Source organism: Argiope bruennichi, chromosome 1 (genome assembly GCF_947563725.1).
Source record: "Argiope bruennichi chromosome 1, qqArgBrue1.1, whole genome shotgun sequence".
Classification (NCBI taxonomy): Eukaryota; Metazoa; Arthropoda; class Arachnida; order Araneae; family Araneidae; genus Argiope; species Argiope bruennichi.
The window spans coordinates 77,147,953-77,172,799 of record NC_079151.1 but is presented as its reverse complement, the minus strand read 5'-3'; the positions used below and the strand labels follow the sequence as shown (position 1 = coordinate 77,172,799).

Genomic DNA, 24,847 nt, shown 5'->3' with positions numbered 1-24,847 from the left:
TAATTTGATACAATACTACATTAATCACTTAACTTAAAAATGCTGGAATGAGGAATTCGAGAATACGTATTGTTAAAAAATTCGTAAAAATTTTATAATTTAGAAAAAGGAATGAAATGAATAAAACAAATACGTTTTCCACTGATATAGGTCAAAATATATACAAATTGCTTAATTTGTTGAAAAAATCCACAAGTGATAAATAATGACAAAACTGGCATGTAATATATTTTTTTTATCTACAATTGATAAGTAGGAATGGACTCTTTACACTTTACCAAACAAAAAGAAATATTTCGTCTTCTCTTTGAAATTGAGTGCTCAATGAAATATGGTAGCAATTTCTAATCCGACTCCCTATTAGTTGATAGTGTTTTCAAATCAAGTACTGAGTATAAGTTTGAAGTGTATGTTAATAAGAAATGAATATTTTAACACTTCAATATAAGTGCTTTTTGTTTCAACAAAAATATTTTTTTCCAAATGGTGATTGAAGAGTAAAATTCTGAATACTTAAAAGGCAACTTAATAATTTAATTTTTCTTGCCTTCGAATGTGTTTTTCATCACATGTTTTTTATGAGTTGAGTTGAGTTGAGTTACATGTTCTCACTACAATAAAAATATCATCTTGTCCTTAAGTATTTTTCAAAAACTTCAGAAGAAACCTATATTCAATCGGTCTCAATGGTGGCTATAACATTTTACCTTCATATATACCATGAAAAATCTGGAGTGGTCTGTTGAGTCAATCGGTTTATCATCCATTTTCTGTCTCTAAAAAGATATGAAGATTATCAAGTATACCATCTCTTTATCCAATGACATAGAAATCGTTGAAAAATAAGCTTTGCCGCAAATTTTGATTTTGATCATCATATCTCGTCAACAAATATTAAGAAATTTGTAATTTTGAGAAAACTGGCTTTAATTGATTCGCAAATTGTAAAAGAGGCTCTGCAATCGTCAATGTTTGATTCAAGTTCTTTCTTTCTTTCTTTTCTTTTTTTTTTTTTTTAATTTCCAAGAATCTGTATAATAAGAGGTTAATGAAACGTACTTATCTCTTATATGCAACTAATTCCTCTGTTTTATACTTCCAAGTAATGGCTTTCGAAACACTTATTCTGCTCATTCTATCTCAATTACGTCACTATTGCTAAATGATTCTATTTTTTTTTTATCTTATTATTTTAGTAAATACATTGAATTTCAAAAAGCTATTAATTTTATTTGAAGCTTAATCACTTCCATTTCAAATTTTAGATGAGACAAAAGAAAGTTAGGGAAATGTATAGCACAATGGATAGAAGGGTATCAAACTTTCGCAGCAAGTTTCTCAGAAAAATTCAAAAGTATTTTGCTGAGGAGAAAAACTAAGACAAATTTACATAAAGTATTTAGTAGGGCATTTTTGCACCATTAATTCTGACGGTAATTGATTGATAAAAGCTGTTAGAGTAAAAGAAATTTAGGTATCTCTTTTTGCAGTTCTATTGTCGAACTTTTTCAATCCTTGTTTTCGAATGTACCGATCTAGAAAATTCGTCAAACGGAGCAAATCCGAATCATGTAGATCATTTTAAAATTAATAAAAAGACACCTGAAGAAATATATAATCCATTCTTTGGGATTAAAAAACATGGCAAGAAGTTTACGTCATATGCGCCTTTCTTTTTTTAATCACACAAATATCTTTCTTGTTTTAATGCCTTCTTAATTGAACATTTTAAAATTGATTTTTTACTTGGAAAAGAATTTAAGGATATAGGAATATATATTTAATATAAGAATACAAAAACCTCTACCATTCTATTTAAATTGTGGGATTTTTTTAGCATTTTCAGATACAAAAATATTTATAAACTATAAAAAGCTCGTAAATATGGCCATAACATATAATATTAATTCTACTTGAAAAAAAAAATCATGGCAGTTTTATTTCTGAGTTTCATTATCAATTTCATAAAAAAAATCTTTGGAATTTTGCTGAGTATTTTGTTTTATTCCCAGATATCTGAAGTGCAGTCTCCTGTTGGAAATCTCATTTCGTGGGCTAAAATATTTCCTTCCTGACCAAAATCCACAAGGAAGTTAGGATCCAAAGTCAGACCACCATGTTCTGTATTCACATGAACCAGAAGCATCATGGATCCCTTCCTAAATAAATGAAAAAAAAATCAAATTTTAAATGAATGGAAACAGAGGCTATAAAATTCAATCACTGTTCTGTTTAATGGAAAATAATTAAAATTTTGACACTCTTCCTTTTATCAAAGGTTGAATATATCCTTTGAAAGAAAGTTTCTGCCCGACTATCCGAATATAAATTAGCACTATAACTACAAAGCTAAGAAAGCTCGATGGGTCAAATTTGGTACACAAATTAACATTTGAAATATAGATACTTATGAAATTTTGAGGCATATCAGTCAAGGGGTTGCCTTTATGTCGATCTGTAATTACACAGACATGTAGACGCATCTACATGTCTTTTTAATTCACCTGCTGTCACTAGTCTAAAAATGGCACATGGAACTATAAAATATATACCTTCCTAAACGTATCAAAACTTCAGAAACTATAAAAAATTTCGTTTATATATTCTCGAAGAATAATGATTTACTCTTGCTTATGATTTATTTCTGAAAGCCATTATTTATTTATATGAAGAAGTAGTTTATGTCAAAAGAAATAATGTCAAAATTCAATAAATAAGATGTATTCAACTTCAAAGTGTTTGCAAATAACGAATCTTGCAAAATTACTATTAAAGTAATAGGAAAGCTTAGAAATAACGAAAAAAAAAAAAAAAAAGTAAAAAGAGAAGGAAAAAAAATAAGAATACAAGTTTTGATAATACAATGCTAATCAATATTTACTCGATATTTTCTGGATAAAACTGTGCATCCCAAGCGCTAAATAAGGAATTTGTAACATATAATCGCTTCCCATCAAGACTGAGTTGCAGCATTTGAGGTCCACCACGTACTGGAACTCCTTTTATCAAGGGTCTCTCTGGTTGCTCCTAAAATACACGAAATATCACACTAAAATCTCATTCTGACTTGAATAGGAGTGCTTTTTCTTTTTTTACGTCAGTGGAGTTCAAAATTAAAAAAATCGTTTGGATAAACGCAGATGTAAAGCTTTAGAGCTTAAAATGCTAATTACGGCGCTGAGAAGAAACTCTAACTCAATTAATCTCAAACTTATAACAGAAATTACAATCTCAAAGACTTTCAGTTCATCAAAGCATTAGAAATCGAATACCTTGGTTATCTAAAACTAAAAAAATTAGTCATTATGTATTTAACTAAAAATAATTTTTTTTAATTTTTAAATTTTTAAAAAAAATAATTTAGTTTTTAAATTATTTTTAATTTAAGCATCTTCAAAAATCGTTTTCCTTAATACCAGAAAAATGTTTTTTTTTTTTTTTTATTTTTTATTTCCTAACAAAATATTGATATGATCTTACCTACAGAATTGCTATCCTATCTTACTGCTTAGTAATTTGGATTAAATGTACAAATCTGCATTTTTCAAACGTCTGAATTAGTTTCTTAATAATACAATGACCTTTACACAATATGTGTTTAAAAAAAGCTTATCCGCGAACCACCAGTAGCTGCATGCACCAAACCATCTTGACAAATTTGAGTTCCTTGGGTGAGAATAATTTGACCATCCATTATAATCTTAACTACAAAATCACGCACATAGCGATCCAACTAAAACACTTACCAAAAAAAATAATTAAAAATTAAATAAAAGAAACTTGTTCATAAATTATTGTCTTACAATTTCTCGAATCGACATTTTTTTAAAGTAAAATTTTGCAAGCTAACTTCCCCCCTCTCCCCCCCGAAAAACAACAACATATGATTAATTTTACCGATCACATAATAAATATAAGAAATATTTATTTATTACCTGAATTAAATTTAAGGAACAATACATGTTTGTGTAAAATTACCAAACCAAGCGTTTAACAATTTTTTGTTATAACTATATAAAATTCAAATAAATGTAGTGACGAGCGCCTGTTGGCGAGCGCCATCTGCTGGTTGTTAGACGGAGTTGACGCTGGTTAGATGGAGAGCAGATCAGACGGATCTGGACGAGAGAAAAGACGTGTCAGATCAGACGGATCTGGACCAGAGAATAGACGTGGCAGATCAGACGGATCTGGACGAGAGAAAAGACGTAGCAGATCAGACGGATCTGGACGAGAGTAAAGACGTGTCAGATCAGACGGATCTGGACGAAGTAAAGACGAAACTAGACGAGACGAGACGCGACGTATTCGACGAAATCTACTGAATGTTCAATTCTTTTATGTTAATGTATATATATCCTAAATGTCCTAATCGTCCTAAATGTAATTAAATGTGCGTTCTAAAATAGTAGTGATTTCTGAGTCCTACAAAATATGGGGGTTCGGCCGAGATATTAATGAAGGCCGGCACATAGACGAAAGAAGAGCCAAACAGGAGTGAAATTTGACGTGCTACAATAAACCTTTTGGATATCAACTACTTGTGGACTGACGCAGTGTGGATCGACGTTGAAGAAATTGTGAGTACAATTTTGATTTATTCTCAAGTATGGCATTTCTTACACGAGCACGAAAGAGCGACTTACTAACTTTAGTAGACGAATTAGAACTAACGGCACCACAGGATACCAAAGTGCGACAGTTAGTTACAATGATAACAAAGTCGAAAGACTATGACGAAAAGTTCGTAAAAGATTTACTTTTAACTATCACTCAGGAGCGCGAAAGGTTAGATGCTGAAAAGGCCAAAGCCGAAAAGGCTAAGGCAGAAGCCGAAAAGAATGAGCGTGAATATACTTTGAAAAAGTTAGAACTTGAGTTAAAAAGTAGAGAAAATACTTTAACTGCAGATATGCCTAAGACTGATATATTAAAATTGCTAAAGAATTATGATAATAGCGGAGACATAAGTGTTTACCTTTCGTTATTTGAGAAACAAATAAGTAGGGCTAACATTGCAAAAGAAAACTGGATTTCTTATTTACTCGGGTTATTACCATTGGATATAGTCAATTTAATTGCTCGCGAACCTGATCCATCAGCTAATGACTATGATTACATAAAAAAAACTCTTGCTTAAAAGATTTAAATTAACTTCCGAACAACTCAGGCAGAAGTTCTTTACTCACAAACGAGATTCTTCTTCATCATGGCGGGATTTCGGTTTTGAACTGAATAACTTTTTTGAGGAATGGATAAATTGTTTAGAAATAACCGATTTTGAAGATTTAAAGCAGCTAATGGTCGTTGACCAGTTAAAGAGTAAAATACCAAATGACGTACGCGATCATTTCCTCGACGATTTACCCAAAATAAGGAAAGTAGAAGATTTGGTTAATAAACTGGACGAATATGAAGCTGCACGAAGTCACCTTAAAAAGGAAACAAACAGAAATTGGCGTGTTTCCGAAAACAGAAGTAAATTGGATATCGCGAAAGAAGCTAAAAATTCACCATTGCCGTTCGTTCGTGCTCAAAAGAATTATGCTGATGATAATTACTATAACAAGAGTAATAATAAATGTTTTAATTGTAATGAGACTGGCCATAAATCAACTAATTGCAAGTTTAAAAACAAAGGATTGAAATGTTTCCAATGTGGTAACTTTGGCCACAAAGCCAGTAACTGCCCGCAAAGAGATTTTAAAGTGTCTCTCTCTAATAAAGTATATACTCGTAACTCTCCAAAAACTGTAAATAAGCTTAGTAAAAATGTTGAAATAATTGGTGTAAATTGTGATGCATTAATTGATACTGGAAGTGATATTACTATGATTAATTATGATTTTTATTTGAAAATTGGTAAACCTAATTTAACGACTGATAATGTGAAATTAGCTGGTATAAGTGGAGATAGCATTACTCCTCTAGGTTTTTTTTATTGTGATATATTAATTGATGAATATGTAATATCAACTAATGTGTATGTGTTAGAAATAATGCCGAACGAAATAATCATTGGCATGGACGTATTCAATAACCTAAGCTTTTCATTCCAAGAAAATCAAATTATCATTCATGAAAAAAGAGCCCAAATAAATTACACCCGGCTGGTGAGAAACGAGGTCAAGGTCGTATCACTACGTTCCTCGGAGCTGAAAAGAGACAGTCAGGCACCTATTTTTGCTGAGACTGGCAATAAAATAAATACACATCCTCTCCCATACTTCATTCATTTAACGGATTCGATAAACTATGATGAAATCGACATGAGTCATGTAAAAAAACCGTTGAGACAGGAAATAAATCGTCTTTTAAATAAGTATTCGCCAAACAAAACAAAAAGTACGGATTTGCAAATGAAAATAATATTGAGCGATGATATTCCGATTAGTCATAACCCTCGAAGGCTGCCTTTTAAAGAACAAAAATTCGTTGAAACTCAGATTGATAAATGGTTACAGGAAGGGATAATAAAACCCAGTAGTTCAAATTTTTCTTCACCCGTGGTTTTGTGCAAGAAGAAGGATGATAGTTATAGGTTATGCATTGATTATCGTAAGCTAAATAAAAAGATGATTAAAGATCGGTACCCTTTACCCCTCATAGAAGATTTGCTCGACAAACTTGAGCAATCAAAAATATTTACTACTTTGGACTTGAAAAACGGATTTTTTCATGTAGACGTAGAGAAAGATAGCACAAAATTTACGTCTTTTGTAACACATCATGGGCAGTGGGAATTTCTTAAAGTACCATTTGGACTTTCCAATAGTCCGAGTGTATTTCAGCGTTACATTAATGTGATATTTAGGAATTTGATGCTAGATGGAACTGTACTGATTTATATGGACGACATTATTATACCATCCAAAACCGAGGAAGAAGGGCTAGAAAAATTACAACGTGTTCTGAAGGTTGCATCAGAGTACGGTTTGGAGTTTAATTTTAAGAAGTGTCAGTTTTTAAAACCACAACTAGAATTTTTAGGCTATAGAATCCAAAACGGAACTATACAGCCCTCTGTATCTAAAACGGTAGCTGTAAAAAAATTTCCACAACCACAAACTGTTAAACAAGTACAAAGCTTTTTAGGCCTTACTAGTTATTTTCGGAAATTCATACCCCACTATTCAAAAATCGCAAAACCGCTTAGTGATCTACTAAGAAAAGACGTTGCATTTAAGTTTGAATCTGAACAAAAGGAAGCTTTTCAAAAACTCAAAGATATTTTAACTCAGGAGCCAATTTTGCATCTCTATCAACAGGGATCAGTTTTAGAACTTCATACAGATGCTAGCAGTCAGGGGTTCGGAGCAGTGCTGCTGCAACAGGGAACCGACAATAAGTTTTATCCTATTCATTATTTTAGTCGAAAAACATCTCCACAACAAGAAAAATATAGTAGCTATGAATTAGAAGTTTTGGCTGTGATCGAAGCGTTAAAAAAATTTAGACATTATTTACTGGGTTCTAAGTTTAAAATTGTGACTGATTGTTCCGCTTTTCAACAAACTATGAGTAAAAGAGATCTTACACCAAAAGTTGCAAGATGGGCTTTACAATTAGAGGAATTTGATTACCAAATTGTTCACAGATCAGGAAAACAAATGGCACACGTAGATTCTCTTAGTCGAAACGCAGTACTTGTTGTTACTCGTTCATATAGTGAAGTGACCACTAAAATAGCCAATGCTCAAAATCAGGACGAATTCCTTAAGAAATTGAAAGCTTTGATAGATAAACAAGAAGACGGTGAACACATTGTGAGAAATGGAGTTTTATACAAATACGATAATGGTAGAGAATTGCTCATAGTCCCAGAAGCATTACAAAGAGAAATTATTCGAGAAATTCACAATAAAGGACATTACGCTGTGACTAAGACGGAAGAAATTTTAAAGCAAGAATTTTACATACCAAAGTTGAGGTCAAAATTAGAAAGTGTGATTGCCAATTGCGTGGAGTGTATTCTTTGTAATAAGAAACGTGGGAAAGGTGAAGGTTTCCTTAACCCCATCCCAAAAGAAAATTTGCCTTTAAGTACATATCACATAGATTTCATTGGCCCTATGCCTTCTACAAATAAGAACTATCAGCATATTTTTTCAATAGTCGACGCTTTTACAAAATTTGTCTGGTTGTACCCGGTTAAATCAACATCTACTCAGGATGCAATAACTAAACTTAAGCTTCAACAATCTACTTTTGGAAATCCGACGAGAATAATAACAGACAGAGGTTCAGCTTTTACCTCAAAAGAATTTGAAACATACTGTCAAGATGGAAATATTGAACATTTCAAAATTAGCACTGGAATTCCTCGCGGAAATGGGCAAATTGAAATAATGCATAAAATTTTAATACCCATTCTATCAAAACTCTCAATAACAGACCCTACCAAATGGTATAAACATGTTGCATCAGTGCAAAAAATAATCAATAGTACTGTTTCGAGGAGTACAAAGTTTACCCCGTTTGAGCTTTTAACTGGTGTAAAATTAAAAGATACAACTGATTTACATTTAAAGGAAATATTGGAAGAAGAATACACAAAAGCAATGATGGAAGATCGAAATAATATGAGAGAAGAAGCAAGGGAAAACATTTTGAAGATGCAAGAAGAGAATCGGAAAAGTTTCAACAAACGAAGAAAAGTGGCACGCATCTACAAACTCGGTGAATTAGTGGCCATACAACGGACGCAGTTTGGAACTGGACTCAAACTAAGACCAAAGTATCATGGACCATATCGGATTGTTAAGGTTAAACCTAAGGATCGCTATGACGTGGAAAAAATTGGATGTCATGACGGACCAAATACAACTTCCACAGCAGCCGATTTCATGAAAGCATGGTCTTCAGACTAAAAAAAAAAAAAAAAAATGTTTATTGTTTTATCCAGATACTGTTTTCTTTTTTTTATTCTTTCAGATTTTTCTACTATAACTTTCGAGGACGAAAGAGACGTCAGGATCGCCGAATGTAGTGACGAGCGCCTGTTGGCGAGCGCCATCTGCTGGTTGTTAGACGGAGTTGACGCTGGTTAGACGGAGAGCAGATCAGACGGATCTGGACGAGAGAAAAGACGTGTCAGATCAGACGGATCTGGACGAGAGAAAAGACGTGGCAGATCAGACGGATCTGGACCAGAGAATAGACGTGGCAGATCAGACGGATCTGGACCAGAGAAAAGACGTAGCAGATCAGACGGATCTGGACGAGAGTAAAGACGTGTCAGATCAGACGGATCTGGACGAAGTAAAGACGAAACTAGACGAGACGAGACGCGACGTATTCGACGAAATCTACTGAATGTTCAATTCTTTTATGTTAATGTATATATATCCTAAATGTCCTAATCGTCCTAAATGTAATTAAATGTGCGTTCTAAAATAGTAGTGATTTCTGAGTCCTACATAAATAATATTCAAAATTAAAATTTATTTAATTCAATACATTTTTAAGCGTCGTTGGATCAATGACGTCAATAGGCCAGAATCCAATTAACCAATTATTAAGACGGCCTTATGACTGAATTAATTCATTGCGATTTAGAAAGAACTGACAGATATGCTTTTTCTGGAGTTTTAATAAAAATTGACAAGATTTTATCTAATCTCATGGTCTGCTCAACTAATTAAATGTACCTACTCGTTCCTAATTTCAAGTAATTTTCAAATACGAATAAATAATGTTTCTTCCTTCCAATTAAATCTCAGCGCTGTTCTCGAAACTTTATTTTATTTTCAGTTTTACTGATATTTATGCTAAAAGTATCCCAGAGACTTCCGATTGTCATTTAGAAATACTTTTGACAATGCATCAATATTTGCAGAACAGGAATACTAATAAACTAATTATTCAATTTAGAAAAATTGCATAATTTGTATAAGTTGAATAGTCGAAAGTTTATAATCTTTTGACAATGAATCTAACAGAAGTTCCTATGGTTGAAATATAGTTTTCCCCCCTTTTTTTCGAAATACGTTTTCTTCAAATTTCGGTGTGTATAAAAGGCATTCTATTCATTACAATCGCATGAAATTTTATACAACTATATTTACAAGCACTACACATACAATAAATATATTTATTTTTTCTGTCCAATAGTATTAATTTTTAGAGACTGTCATGCAAAATATGGTATAGTTTTTAGATTTTGAAGTTGCATGACAACCATTAATTTTTAATATTTTTATTATACGCACATTTAAATGAAAATAAGTTCACATCAATTATTATATCCATGCTCATATATTTTGCTAATTTTGGAGTGATTTTACTCAGAATTAATTTTTCTGAGCGTACCGATTTGTGATTATGTACGCGAAAACTATCTCATCACAAAAGGCCGAATTCTATTTTTCATTAAAAACACATACTTTAAGAAACAAATATTTTTCTATTGTTTTATAATTAAAACAAATCATTCGTTCTATATATTCTGAATTTTCTAAACTAAACTCAGGGGCACGACAGCCTTGTGTGGGTCAAGGCCCACAGTGCCCATGTCTGCTTTCTTGACCGAGGGCCCTGGGGTGCGAGATATATGTCGCGGTTAGGTGGTCAACTTAACGCGGAACCCCAGTGTTTAATTCCCAAGTATGCTTGGTCCTCAGTTTATCGACCCACCGAAAGAATGAAAGGCCGAGTCAACCTTGCCCAGCCTGCGGACCTGTGCGTTGCCAGCGCGAAGCGCTACCATCACGCCACCGGCCTCCACTCTGAATTTTCTATCAGATTTAAAATTTACCTGCGGAAATACACTTTATTTATGACTAATATTTCAGAAATTTTCGTTGCCGAGTACGTCCGAATTCCCTTAAATAATTTATGGAATGCATTTAAAAAACATTTCACCTTGTTATTTGACACGACTGAAAAATATGAATTCATTTAAATCAACTTGCTATAAATTAAAAAATACATATTACGAAATAAAAGTGGAAGTGAAAATTCTACAATGGAATTAATAATTGGCAAAAACAAGAGATTTCATATTTTGATGGATGAGCTTGAATTCTGTCATAGCATTTAAAAAAACGTTATTTCATATAGTATATCAAATTGAGTTAAAAATAATATTAGGGGAAAATTATAAACTAAAAATTATAAAGTGGGGGAAAATTCTATGGAAATATATTGGTGGATAATTTGAGATAAAGCAATTGAAGTGAGCATAAATCTCAAAAAGCTTTCAAATTAAATCTACAAAAATGAAATTGATATAATTAAAAACGCAATTTCTTGCATCGTAAGATCGTTTCTTGAATCAAAAACAAAATTCTAATAGGATTGTTTTGGGAGATATGGACATCAATTTTACTAGGCAAATCATAGGTATTGTCTATTTGGCGACGTTTTTTTTTTTTTTTTTTTTCTCTCATTTAAACCTTCTGTTTTTAAATATATATATATTTTTATATTTCTTTTATGCTATCTTTTTTCCTCTTGCTAAATGTACTTTGTACCATTAGTAAGATATTATTTTGACCAGCGAATCATTTCCAGAACACTTCTAATAATATTTTGCAGTTCCATTAATTAATTACTCGAAGATTTGAATGCAATGTCGCTGTAAAATTGTTCAATGAAACTATATGAAACGTGCATATAGTAATTTGTTTGCATTTGATTGTTGTCATTCGATAATAAGTAATACGGGCGATTTCTGTGCCACGTGCATTATCGTTTTACATGCATAGATTATCTCTACATGAATATACAATCGGACAATATTATTTTGGTCAGTATGCATTATTATATCTTGAATTAAGGACATATGATGTAGGGACATTGATTTCTTTAAATACCGTGTAATTACAAAGGGATATATTAGCTTGTGTGCTACTTACATTCCTGAATGTGAGCTACTTGAGATTATATTCAACGTACTGCAGAATTCATTCTTCTTATTAATGTATGTTGTTGATTTCATCAATTTAAAGATCTTTTTCGTCAATTTAAAGAAGGGTTATCAATTTAAACTTAAATGGCGTATAAAGTGTTAAGAATGTTATTTTTTCTCCTTATTTTTCCAAAGCTTGTCAGGCACAACTGGTTTAAGCTCCTTATTGGAGCACAGAGGATGCGGACAAGAATGAAACAGCAATTTAGATACCAAATAGATAACGTTCAATTTTTCATGACAATTACGTTGGAAATTTTGTAATTATAAAGTTGAAATTTTATTTTTAAAATAATTAATCAACATTGAAATTTCTTTCTTTTAAAATTGTCTTTTTATGATTTGGATATTTTTTATAAACATCTTGTATTTCAGATCAATAGCTACCTCAAGTTCCTTGTCTTCTGTAACTACTACTTTTTCACCTTTACATATACTGCCGCCAAGGAATATCTGCAAAATAAAAAGGCGTTTCATTGCTACAATTTCTAAAAAGATTATCATATCTTTTTTATTTATATGCACTCATTTTAAAAACAAAAGAGGAGCACCAACTTTCTTATGTGAATACATTTAAATCATTATCGTTAGTTCTCAATAATAATGTAGGCGGAATAATAGCAAATCCTTCAAGTTAAAAAAATTATAAAACAATACAAATTAATGCCTTTATTTTAAAAACGTCAAATAAAAAACTAACATCTGGAAGCTGTTATATGAAAATATTTTTAATCATATACCAATCTGAGTTAAAACACTTTTCTTGAAGGTAAAAAAAACTTTATTCACGAAGGATATTCTAACTTCGTTTCATTAAGTGGCAAACAGATTGCTGATAAATATTAATTAACGTTATTTTGTTAAATTCATAATCTTTACTACTGTTTAGAAACATCGCTAGTAATTTAATTTCAAAATTTATGCGCAGCATTATATCTGCAATTTAATATACCTTTTATCTCTTACTAGCTGCCTTTCGCGATCAGCTGGTTCACTAAGATTAATGCTCACAAATTTTCAATCAAATATTTTATGTAACTTGGTTTAAATAGCTTCTTCGGAAAGTACTTTTAAGCTTCAAATTTTGGTAATCATAACTCATAGTATCATTGAAGCCTTACACCATTCATTGTACTATGTATCTCTTCGATTTTCCGCCAGTTCCCGTAAAATTTTAACTTTAAATTGAAGCAGAAGATATTAAACTTTAAATAACACAAAAACTTTTTCTGAAATGAAGCATATTTTTTTAAAAATATGAGTACAAAATATATATTATATAAGGATACCGTATTGCAGATTTTTGCGATCATTATTATCTAAAATTAAAGACTAAACAATATTTTTATGAGAAATCATTATAGATTTTTATTAACTAATAAGAGTGCATGTGTGTATGAATTGGCGTTTTACAGACCAGACAGTCTGAATTAAAATACCAAATTTGATCTACGCATTCTTTAAAAGATGGGATCAGATTGTTAAAATGAAATTCAAACCGCTTTTATTGTGTCATGAAATATTTAATCGTGTGATTTTCTTTCACTGTTGAAAGTTAAGAGAGAAAGATTCCCTTTATCTGCGCAGTTTGCGTGATTAGCGTGCAAAGTAATTAAAAGCTTTATAAAATATACTTAAACATATTTTTCAAAATTTATTGAAATTGGAAACAAAACACTGCATGATAATAAAGCTAATATCACCACAAACTTACTTTTTGTGGGATGATTTTTATGCAATGATAAACTCTGGAGTTTTTAAGAAAATCATTAATCTTTCGATTAATTTTTAATTATTTTTTTACGGATTATTTATTACCCAAGAATCAGATATATGCCAAATTTGATTGCTCTAAGTTCAACGGTCTGCCCTGTAGAGAGTTCAGAGCTATTTTTTCTTCAGGCATGTGTCAATTTACAGATAGTATGCCATCCTATAAATATTATTAATTAAATTATAGACCGTTCAATTCTTTTTTTTATTATTCATTTAACTAAAAATATAAATCAATTCTCAATTTTTACTATAAATTACTTAATTAACGCAAATGGGAAGATAATGAAATTCAAATATTACCTGCCCCACTTGCTTAACATTATTTGAGTCGGATATGTCATACTGCCGTATATCTCCGTGAAGCCAGTTGCTAACATATAAGAAATGATCATCCATAGAAATCAGAATATCTGTGATCAAACCTGAGAAAAAAAATTTCAAAACATGTTAAAAAATTCAGAAATTTGTACAAAAAAAATCGGTATTTTAAAACAATACGAATTAAAAATTTTGTTTAAGATTAAATTGACATTTTTAAGAAGGGTATAATCGCCAACACATCAAAACACACTCGGGTTGCATGAAACACGCACAGTGTATTATTATACAGAAATTCGTTATTAATTGTAAAAAAAAAGACAATAACTAAATAAATCACTTGTTTTAAAGGCACATAATAAAAAAAGAATAGTTTTTTTTTTAATTTTCTCGATAAAATAGTGTTTGAATTTATTTCTTTTCATGCTCTAGTGTACGAAGTATACAAGGAGAAATTATTGTAAACGTCAAAAAATTCGAACTCGAGATTTCGACAAATTTCCATATTTCGGATGTCTCTGCTTTCGGAAAGCTCATTTTTGGAATTAGTATGAGCCTATATGTTAATACGATAACGCATAAAATTCTTTGGGCTAGATGGATGGAAATTGATATGGGGACTTCACAACAACTTTGTAGATTTCTATCAAATTTTGAATAAAATCCATCAAGAGGAAATTGTCTATCCGTCTTCCCGAACACAAGTGAACATGATAACTAAATAACATAAAGAACTAGAAGACTAAAACTTAGTATGAGTGAACTAAACACTAAAACTTAGTTAAAGTGAAGATCCGTATCGAATTTTGAATTCAGTCATTCAAAGGGTTGACCGTTTGTTAATCTGTACTTGTGCATGCATATAAACGCGAGAAAAAATAATTTATTTATTAAATTCGGTTCTAAAAATTTTATTCGGTTTTATTTACTAAAAAATTATTATGTGAATGATTCTGTAAGTAAAATCTGAGCATTTGTGGTGTTCTCACCAATGATCAAGGTCCGAAATTTGATGAGAAGAAAGGGAGGAACAACACCTTTATTGGAGAGTAAATGAAAAATTTAGGGGAAGATAAAACTGCCATTGTTTTCACAATTTAAGACTGTTTTTCAAAGGGAAAGTGTGTACTCAAAATTCTTGAACAGAATAAAAATTTGTTTCAAATGAAGGAAAATGATATTTAAAAAAATAAAGTGGAACCTCGCTTAAATAGCATAATTCGTTCCCGCTTCTTATTCGTAATACGAAACCCTCTTCAAGAGAAATAATTTGTTCCCATAGAATGAATCCATATATATATATATATATCCATAAAGAAATCCATAAAAAACAACATTACTTTAAAAAAAATTCAAATAAATTTCAAATAATGTAATCTATTATTTATAATACTTTTTTTTTTGTATAAGAAGAATGCCTAAAAACATTTGTTTTTGCCTGTGTTTCAAAATTTAGCATAAATGAGGCACAGCATTATCATTAAATAAGCTTGTAGTGCGCATAATCATTATCTTATCGGGGGTGATATTTCTCAATATGCGATGAATCGGTGTTTCATGCTTTCAGCATCTAATTTATTTCATTAGAAAGTTTATGCTAGACTAAGCGTGTTAGAACTTCTTCTGCTAATGAAATCTTCTTCACAACTGCTTGCTGTTACACAGAATGCAGTGTTTAGCCATGTTTATATTTGTGATTGTATGTTATTGAATTACTTCACCTCATATCACAACGTGAAATTATGACATTTACCAAAGTATCTCTTATTTTTTAAAGCTTTAACCAACTGTATATTTTACAAATTCTCTTTTAATTAAAAAAAGACTATCAACAAAGAAACATTAAAAGCAGTCTGTTTTCGACAATATGAGGTAGTAATGAGATGCGATACCTGTTGTTCTAACATAACATTTAATTCAGCGACAAAGTAGTGGGTGGTTGGTTCACCACGCTAGCTGCATTCCACTCATATCTCTTTGCATACACGAGGGAAAAAAAAAAATCACATTATAAGAAGCTTCACCATGGCACCAGCGCTATCTTGCGGAAGAAGTCCTGTAACACATCCCGATAGCCCATATACAGACAGGATTCTGCATGCTGTCTTTCCTTCAATCGCTGTACGAAACATCGATAATTTTAATATCTTGTTTTGCTCATTATGTGAGTCACTTGTTATAGTAAGTATTCGTTAAGCGAAGCTTGACTGTTAATGAATATGCGAGAAATGCACTTTTACTCAAATGGAAACAAGAATAAAAATCAATCATTACCTGGCATTTCAGGAAGTATCCAGTTTTGAACTTTTTTTGGCGGTGTGTGGGCAACTAAATGCGCTACCCAGGAATCTCCCTGTAAGAATACATTTTTGTAGAAACTTGTCCCCCTTTTATTACGTGTAAATAAATAGAAATCATTTAAACGAACGTATGCAATTAAAAATTATGTACTTTTTCTAGAAAACTAATGCATCAAATGATAACTTCGTACATATTAAACATTAAGTAAGTTTTTGATTATTAAATTTTTCCTCACTTGTTTGCGAAATTGAAAAATGGTTGAAGATAATGCACACCCCACATATCCTATATCTGAATCAGGGTTATGGTGAAATCTCACTTCAAGTGGAATCAAGCCATCACTCCCTAGATCGATTCTTTGAATGCGTTTCTTTTCATTCCAGTCCCAAAAATTAATACTACGACCGTACAAACCTAGAAATTCAGTCAATATAAAATAGGCATTAGTTTCTTTTATATTTAAAAAATAACACTATATCTTTTTTTTTTTTTTTTTTTTTTTTTTTTTTGCATTCTACCACTACTAGATACCTAAATGTAAATTATAAACATACATATTCAGGATGCGGAAATTACATTAGCGTAGCTGTATATTTTAAAGTGATAAGAAACGCGAAAGAATTGAGTGTAACACAAATTTAATTTAGAAACTTACTATTCGTTAATTTTTTATGTCATCTCACACTCAGTTATTAGTGATTTCCTTGGTATCCTATTCGCTTCCAAATTTCGAGTTAAACTAAAGAACAGTGAGCTCTTTGCTTTGAATTATAACGATGAGTTTTTGCTATATCTATACTAATAATAAAGGAGAATATGTATATATCTTTTAGATCTCCACATGTCAGGTCATTTGACATAGAATTACCGAATTTGACTCTAATTGTACACCTGGGAAAGATTTTCTGGTAATTATTTAAAATTTTATTTAATCAGAAATTAAGTAAAATATTAATGTTTCTCCAAGATTATTTCCGAAAATATATACAATTATAAAATATATACCATTACCAAAAATTTATACCATTTTAAAACTTAAAAGAACTGTCTTCTTAATGACACCAATTTATTATAATATTTTACACATTCTATATTTAATACATATTTTTATATTATTTTTCACTGCTGCAGTGAAATTTCAAACATTTCTCTAATTTCATTCAATTGCGTGTTTTTCTTCCGTTATTAAATCCGAGTAATGAAGTTTCTGTTTAAGTTTTCATAATGTTTAGCAATGTCATAATGAATTCTTTTTTGTCCTTATTGAATTAAAAAAATTTGTGCAATTTTCAAAGCCCACAAAGATATTTATATTAGGAAATATTTCCGATATGCTGAATAATTGCATATATTGTTCTTTATTATTTTATCAGCATGTTTCAGTATAGCTAGCATGCTGTTTGATGTATAATATAGTATAAGTAAATTGCTGGTCACTTACAGCACATAAGGAAAAAGAAGTGAAATTTCAGCATTTGTATGGCAAATGCAATTGGATGCAAGATAATATAGAGTGTTACTATTTTCATGCGATTTTGGCAGGTATTTTCTCTCCATTAAAAACGTTCATACACGCAATAGAACAGAACGGATATAAGGTAATTAAAATAGCATTAACGAAATTTTTATCTCAATCTGAAATTTACAAAATTTTTGCTTATAGTTATAAATACCAGGCTATGCACAAAAGATTTAATTGAAGTCAAGCACAAGTAATATTCTAAGCGATAACTAAGTGGTCACCAGAAGCTATTAGTTTAATATCAAAAGTCATAAAGTTTTAATAAAAAATAAATGTTTTACCATTCTCCACATCTTTTAAGAAGAAACCTTTTCTGAAAACTTTTGGACCTGCCCATTCTGTACTGACCATAATATTATGACGAGGCTGATACCAGTAATCGTAGTTATACTCAATGCTTTCACTTTCTTCTTGCCATGTACCTTTCACTCGGAAAGTGCCTTGTTCCAACAGTATAAAAGTCCCTGGAAAAGAAAAAAAAATTTAATTAAATTAATAGATTTTTTAAAATTAAATTTGTTTTAGCATTTAAAAAAAACACTGCAATTGCACTAAAATATTTTAAGTTTTAAAGATATTTAACTTGATATGGAAGCTTGAGTAAAGTCATTCATGTGTCTCGCCAGTCAAAAGATGTTCAAAATAAAGATATTTTTATTGGGCTTCAAACCAAACCAAATTCCAATAAATTGAATTTATGATTGGGGCAAATCCTTCATAGAATTTAGAGGGAAAAAAATTTCTTTCCTCAGAAAATTTTTAAGTTATATTCTCTACACACACCAGATCAAATTTTTAAATCAGTTTCTAAAATGTTCAATAAATAACTGTTTTTTTTAATGGCATTAAAAAGACATTTTTTGCATGCCTTTTTATGACTTATTGAGCATTTTTAAGGGGGACGATCTATTTCTTCGAGAAGGAAAAAGAAATGAAAAATGTTAACCCATATTTCGCAGATTAATTATCTAATAGCACTTCTCCTTCCCAAGGAAATTCAAAATTTTACTTCAACGAATGGATTGTTTCTGATACTTTTTGCGCTATGTTTAAAGAAAAATGCGCCCATCCCAATCATTTTTCTACTCTTAAAAGTTGTTAGTATGACTTTGAAAACTCATTATATTGGATCAAGCGTTGCCGTTTGAACTCAGACAGGCTTTAATTAATGAAAATAATTCCATCAACTGTATAAAGGGGAAGAAAAATTTAATTTTATCTTTTCTATTTATTGCGACTACACATATTTCGAATTTAACTGTTTTTATCTTCGGATTACCTCACCATTTAAAGATTGACGAGGCAATTCATCAATTAATGATGATTCGGATTACCTCATCAATCTGAAGCAATTCAAATTGGAGTTTATTCAATTCAGGAATATAAGTGAATTATTTACTTCATAAGGAGAGTGAGCCATAAGATACAAATTTTACAAGAGATATGAATGGAAAAAAATTATTTACTATCCGTTAGAACAAAAGTTAATTTATTTTTTTAGAAGTGCGATCTTGCTTCATTATTTAACGAATATTTAAGATTAAAAGGCATAGTTATTTGCTTTTTATAAGAAGATTAGTGGCTTGGACTTCATTTCTTTCTGCCATTAAGGATTCAAATATGATTGCATAATTTTAATTGATTATTCTTTTCAAAAGGACGAAAGGATTTTTTTTTATCATCTTGTTGCATGTTAATCGAGTGACAACAATTTAACAAGTTAAGTAACTTTTACTTTTTTTTTAATAATGAATAGTTATACCTACTATACTTAAAGAACAATAAAAGAAAAGGAGGACAAAAATGAAGAAAAATTTCATATAATTAGATTACAAAGAAATTTTTTTTGTAATTTTCGTTTTAATTAATTAATTAATTATTAAATTTCAAAAAAATGTAGAGTTGATTTTTTAAATTAAAGCATTACTGGCGAATAAATTCAGAATCGGAAGGAATTTCATCAAACACACTAAAATTACCTTTGGATTCTTCTTTTTCATCACCAAGACAACTTATCAGTATATCCCCATTTGGCAAGCAATGTACCGTGTGTGGAGCACTTGCTTTTCCTCTTTCGTGAAGTTCCTGAGTTTCGATCACCTAAAAACGACAGAAAATTCGACGATCATTATTGAATAAAATAAACAGTTCGAGTACATCTAGCCAAGTCTCAGCAAGCACGAATGCAATTACTAATGTTTTTACCTTCTAAGGATTCTCTTTAGATTCCATTTAAGGTAAGATAGATTCAGGTGAAAAGTAAGTTCAGCTATTAATGGCTTTTGTAAAACTTATTCATGATTTTCTATTTGCAAATAAAGACGGCAAACATAACGAAGCATGAAATTTAATGTGAATGTATAATTTAGATGCGAATCTGTGTACTAAAGTTCATTTATCTAGATCAACATTTCTTAACCTGTGGTAAGCGCACTCCCATGGTTATGTGAAATAGTCTTAGGAATTGAGCGGAAAAGATGCAATGATGTACAGTAATAAATATATGTAGACATTAGCAGTTTTGTGTAAGGAATTGGGGGTGGGGGGTACTTTGAGCAGTGATGTTAGATACAGGGGTACGCAAGTGAAAAAAAAAAGCCAAGAAACACTAATCAACTCTTTATATTTTGTAATAAGCATGTTCGCCTTTTTTTTTTATCAGAAGATAGATATTCTGTGAATGGATGCTGTTTGAAATTTAATAGAAATCTACAAATTTGGTGTAAAGACTACATACCAGATTTCATTCATCTAGCTTAAAGAGTTTTTGAGTAATCATATTCACAGACAGACAGACAAAGCGAGCATAATTCTAGAATTCGGAATTAGAGAAATGTGAAACGGAGAGAATCATCAAAATCCCGAATTTGAATTTTTTGATCGACGTTTACACTATCTCTTTCTGGGCTTTATATACGAGAAAGTAATTAAGTATTAAGACCAATGTTAACAATTACTTACTTTGTAAAGTGACGGAGCACGTGGATTCGTTGCAACATCTAAGATATATATTCGATCAGAATTGATACCTGGAACAATCAGATTACTCCGACGAACTGAGCAATCCCTACAACTACTACAGGCATTCCATCCAGTATGGTGAAACTCATCTCCAATATGAATTGCCTCAAGTTTGTGAATAATCTGTGTTTAAGATGTTGAATTATTTTATGATTTATTAAAATTTTTTAGAAATATTTTTATTATTTTAGAAAATGGATACTCACTTTTGAATAAGTAGGAGATTCAGGATCTAAATCGATTGTTGCGACAAAATCTGGCTTCTCGGATGTTTTCCATTTAGCAGATACACAAGTTACATATGCTAGTTTTTCTTTGTGACCAGAATTGAAGGCTTCTAATGGACTTTTGTACTTAATAGGATTGCTTTCGGTCGCTGAAATAGTGCAAATACGCTTTCTTTAAATCAATATATTCATTAAATATTAATATAATTTAAATCTCATGACATCTGATTCGCATAAAAACATACAGTGTAGCTCCAAACATCAAAAAATTTTAAAAATTGAACTTTTTAGAATTTTTAAATTTTTAACTAAAAACAGTCACTATTTATCGAATGAATTTCCTTATATTCAATAAATATTTTAGCATAAAGATTATGCATGTCTATTTCAGCTAAAAAGCGACTATTCGTTATGGTCATAAAAAAACATTATAAATTAAATTGGTGGGGGGGGAGCAGTTTCACCGATTCCAATTACAAGAGATTTCCTAATTGAGCTAAATTTTTATTTTCAGCTTAGTTTTAGAAGCAGTGAGGATGGCCCTTTATGAATCATTAATGTATGAAAGAGAAATTCTATTTAATAAAAGAGTAGAAAAGCTGGTTTATAGAATAAAGGTGGTAAAAAGAATTTGAAATTTTGATAGACATAGTATTAACAATTTTAAAAAATCGTTATTTGCAAGTTTTTAAAGTAAATTTATGATAATTTAATTATTTTAATCCACAAAAATAACCTATGCATAGTTGTTTTTAGTAGCAAAATGATAAATAAAAATGCTACTTATATTTCTGAATACTGACATTTTTATCAATCGAAATTTTAACCAGGCATCTTCAAATTTGATTTGATTAAGTTCGACTATATTTTACTTAAACAGCATATGACATTAAATACACATGAATGAAATAAGCAGTTCAAAATATTACTAATTTGAAAACCGGTATTACCAACAAATCTAAATTAAAAGCCTCCAGTAAATTTCAATAATGAATGAGCAGACGATTTAATGAAGATAAAATCGTTTTATTTTTCCTGCAGTGCATACTTATTGCTCACTGGTAGAATATGATCTTAAGTTTAATCTTCATTTTTTTAACTCTTATAATTTTTAATACTTAAGAGTGAAATTTAAAAGAGGAAAATAGATGCAGAACAAATATCAATCCTTCGCATTCAGAAAATTAAGTGCATGAGTAAATATTTACTGAATACGAAGCCTTATTTTGTCGCTTCGGGAAATTAAATGTAATTTTATATGTTGATTTTTTTGGAGGGGGGGAGCAACTGGAAACTACTAAGCTAAAAAAAAATATTATGCAATAATAAAAAAACAAATTAAATTATTAATTACGGTACAATTTTTTCTTTAATCATTTTTAAGAAAGCGCTAAAATGTTAATATTCTAACAGCATTCCATTAAAGTTACAAATTGCCTGCCGATATATAGATGTTTTTTTTTTTCATTTTTTTTAACTTTGATATTTACTGAAGATAACTTAGGAGATTATAATCTGAAAGATCTTTTTTATCCATTTTAAAATTCAAAATATTATATATTCAATGATCAAACTCTTTTTGAATCATGATGACGGTCACACCGATAAATGTGTGTAAGGTTTCTGCTAGACGGTGTGCTACTTTGAGCGAGGATAAATTCAATAATTAAACTTCTGTTCCCCCCCCCCAAAAAAAAAATTAGTAAAATAAGTGCATTTTGGTAGAAGAAATATAAATTATAAAAATAAGCAATTAGAAACAATTTTTCTGTTAATTTAAAGGGCTTGCTCATTGCGTTAAGAAACACGAATATATGTAATGCCTGATTAAAAACCAGGTAAAATTCTGAACAAAGGAGATCGATCGACTTAGAACTATCTAATTTGGCCGTAGTTACTTATTAAGTAATGGGATTCTTAAGGGAAAGATTTTTGAAGTTCTGAATTAAAAACTAAATAAAATATTTAAATCATTCCTCAGTCAGTAACTTTAAAATATATTATGAGAAAAAAAATCTATACCACTCAAAACTTTTTTTTTAAATACCAATATTATTTTCTATAATTTTCTTTATACATTTTCAATATTAATTTTTTTTTCTGATTTAAATAAATTTTTCAAAATGTATTTCAGTACATATTACAACAACATTTTTCATTGTTTTAATAACTAGTTTTATACACGTGTATATTGTAATGAGACTGAATATATTTTTGTGGATGCAGATTATCATTGCTATATAATTAAGAGTTAATTTTAAAAATAAACTAAATGCATATAAAACTTTAAGCTAACAGGTTGCTTCTAAGTAAAAAAAAAAAAAAAAAAATTGAAATCAAGCAATTTTAAACTTATGCACCTGAGAGGAACCTTTCAAGTTCAAATGATTAAAAGTATTTGTAATTTTGACCTATATTTTTAAATTTTAAAATGCAACACAATTTTAAATTTTCAATAACACCACATCACTTTCAAAATAGATAAACTCGTAAAAAATATCGAACTTTACTGGGAAAATAGGGAAAACAAGCTTTCCAAATTAATTATAAAGCAAAAAAAAAAAAAACTGAAATCGGTCGGCGTTACTCTAATGTTATTAATTCTCTAGCAGGTCCTCACTAATGAAAACTCAAAACATTCCGAATTTCTCAGGAACCGGTTTTAAAAAGATGCAGTGAAATTCTTTCCTCGAGTAACATTGGTTAAACTCTCTAAAAAGTGCACAACTTATGTTTGTTGGTACTCTTAACAGCAAAATAGTAACGATTACACTTGCTGATAAAAGCATGAAACAGATGACAATGAAAATACCTGTCCACAATATCTAATCTTGTTTCATTTATAGATACCATAAAAATATAAATAATAAACGGCAGTCACTCCTCTGTCTAGTAGCATCACGTATTTTCTCCTCTGCCACTACTCCTCTCTTTCTTTCTTTATTTTTTTTCCCCTGCCACCCATATGCGGAAACTAATAAATGGAATTACTTGTAGATTTGAGATCCAAATCTTTTCTCGTTTATCCTTCTCAAAATTACAGAAGTTCCTAAATCAAACTGTTTCTTAAAAAATATAATGTGTGGAGCGAAATATAAATTCTTACCCATAATGGATCTGGTAGATGCCTCAAACCTGATCAAACGACGAACGCCTTCTGCGATGAAACGAAATGAATCACTGACTTATCGCCTTAGATAAGGTCACGTGGTAATTGCGAGCAATTGCAGAATCTTTTTCCTGTCAAAATGATGAAATTGGTCTAACACTCGCGTTTCCCTGGACGTATTTGTACCATGGCTATTTTTTTTCCCTGTGTATTTTTTTTAAGGGAATTAGAAACGTGTGCTTCAAAATATTGATTTTTCAATTTTAGTCTAATAAATAGAAACATTTTTCTGATTATAGAAATATATAATTAGTATATGTTTGAATAGTTAAAAGTTTATAAATTACCCTTTAACAATGAATCTAACAGGGCTCCTATGATAGAAAGAGTTTTTGCCATTTTTAGAAACAAGTTTTCTTCAAATTTCGGTACAGATAGAAAGCATTCTAATCAATTACAATCTTTGAAATTTTATACATCAATATTTACAAACATTATGCATCTGTTAAATATATTTTTATTTTTTCTGCGCAGTAGCATTAATTTTTAGAGGCTATCTATCATGCAAAATATCGTATATTTTTTTTAGATTTTCAAGTTGCATGGCCTTTATTATTTTATTTTATTTTATTTTTATTGTTAGCATATTTAAATGAAAATAA

The 24,847-nt window shown here is 30.3% G+C and overlaps 1 protein-coding gene across 1 annotated transcript; it reads right to left on the bottom strand.

Annotated features, from left to right (window-relative positions):
* Nucleotides 1–1,913: 1,913 nt before the first annotated feature.
* Nucleotides 1,914–24,334, bottom strand: LOC129971391 (methanethiol oxidase-like). The gene is made up of 11 exons (XM_056085117.1): nt 24,183–24,334; nt 21,056–21,225; nt 20,790–20,972; nt 19,808–19,928; nt 18,110–18,292; nt 16,542–16,720; nt 16,280–16,358; nt 13,988–14,109; nt 12,299–12,364; nt 2,882–3,027; nt 1,914–2,159 (listed from the first exon to the last, which is right to left on the bottom strand). The coding sequence occupies exons 1-11, from the start codon at nt 24,184–24,186 to the stop codon at nt 2,003–2,005; spliced, it is 1,410 nt and encodes a 469-aa protein (XP_055941092.1). The 5' UTR covers nt 24,187–24,334; the 3' UTR covers nt 1,914–2,002.
* Nucleotides 24,335–24,847: the final 513 nt, after the last annotated feature.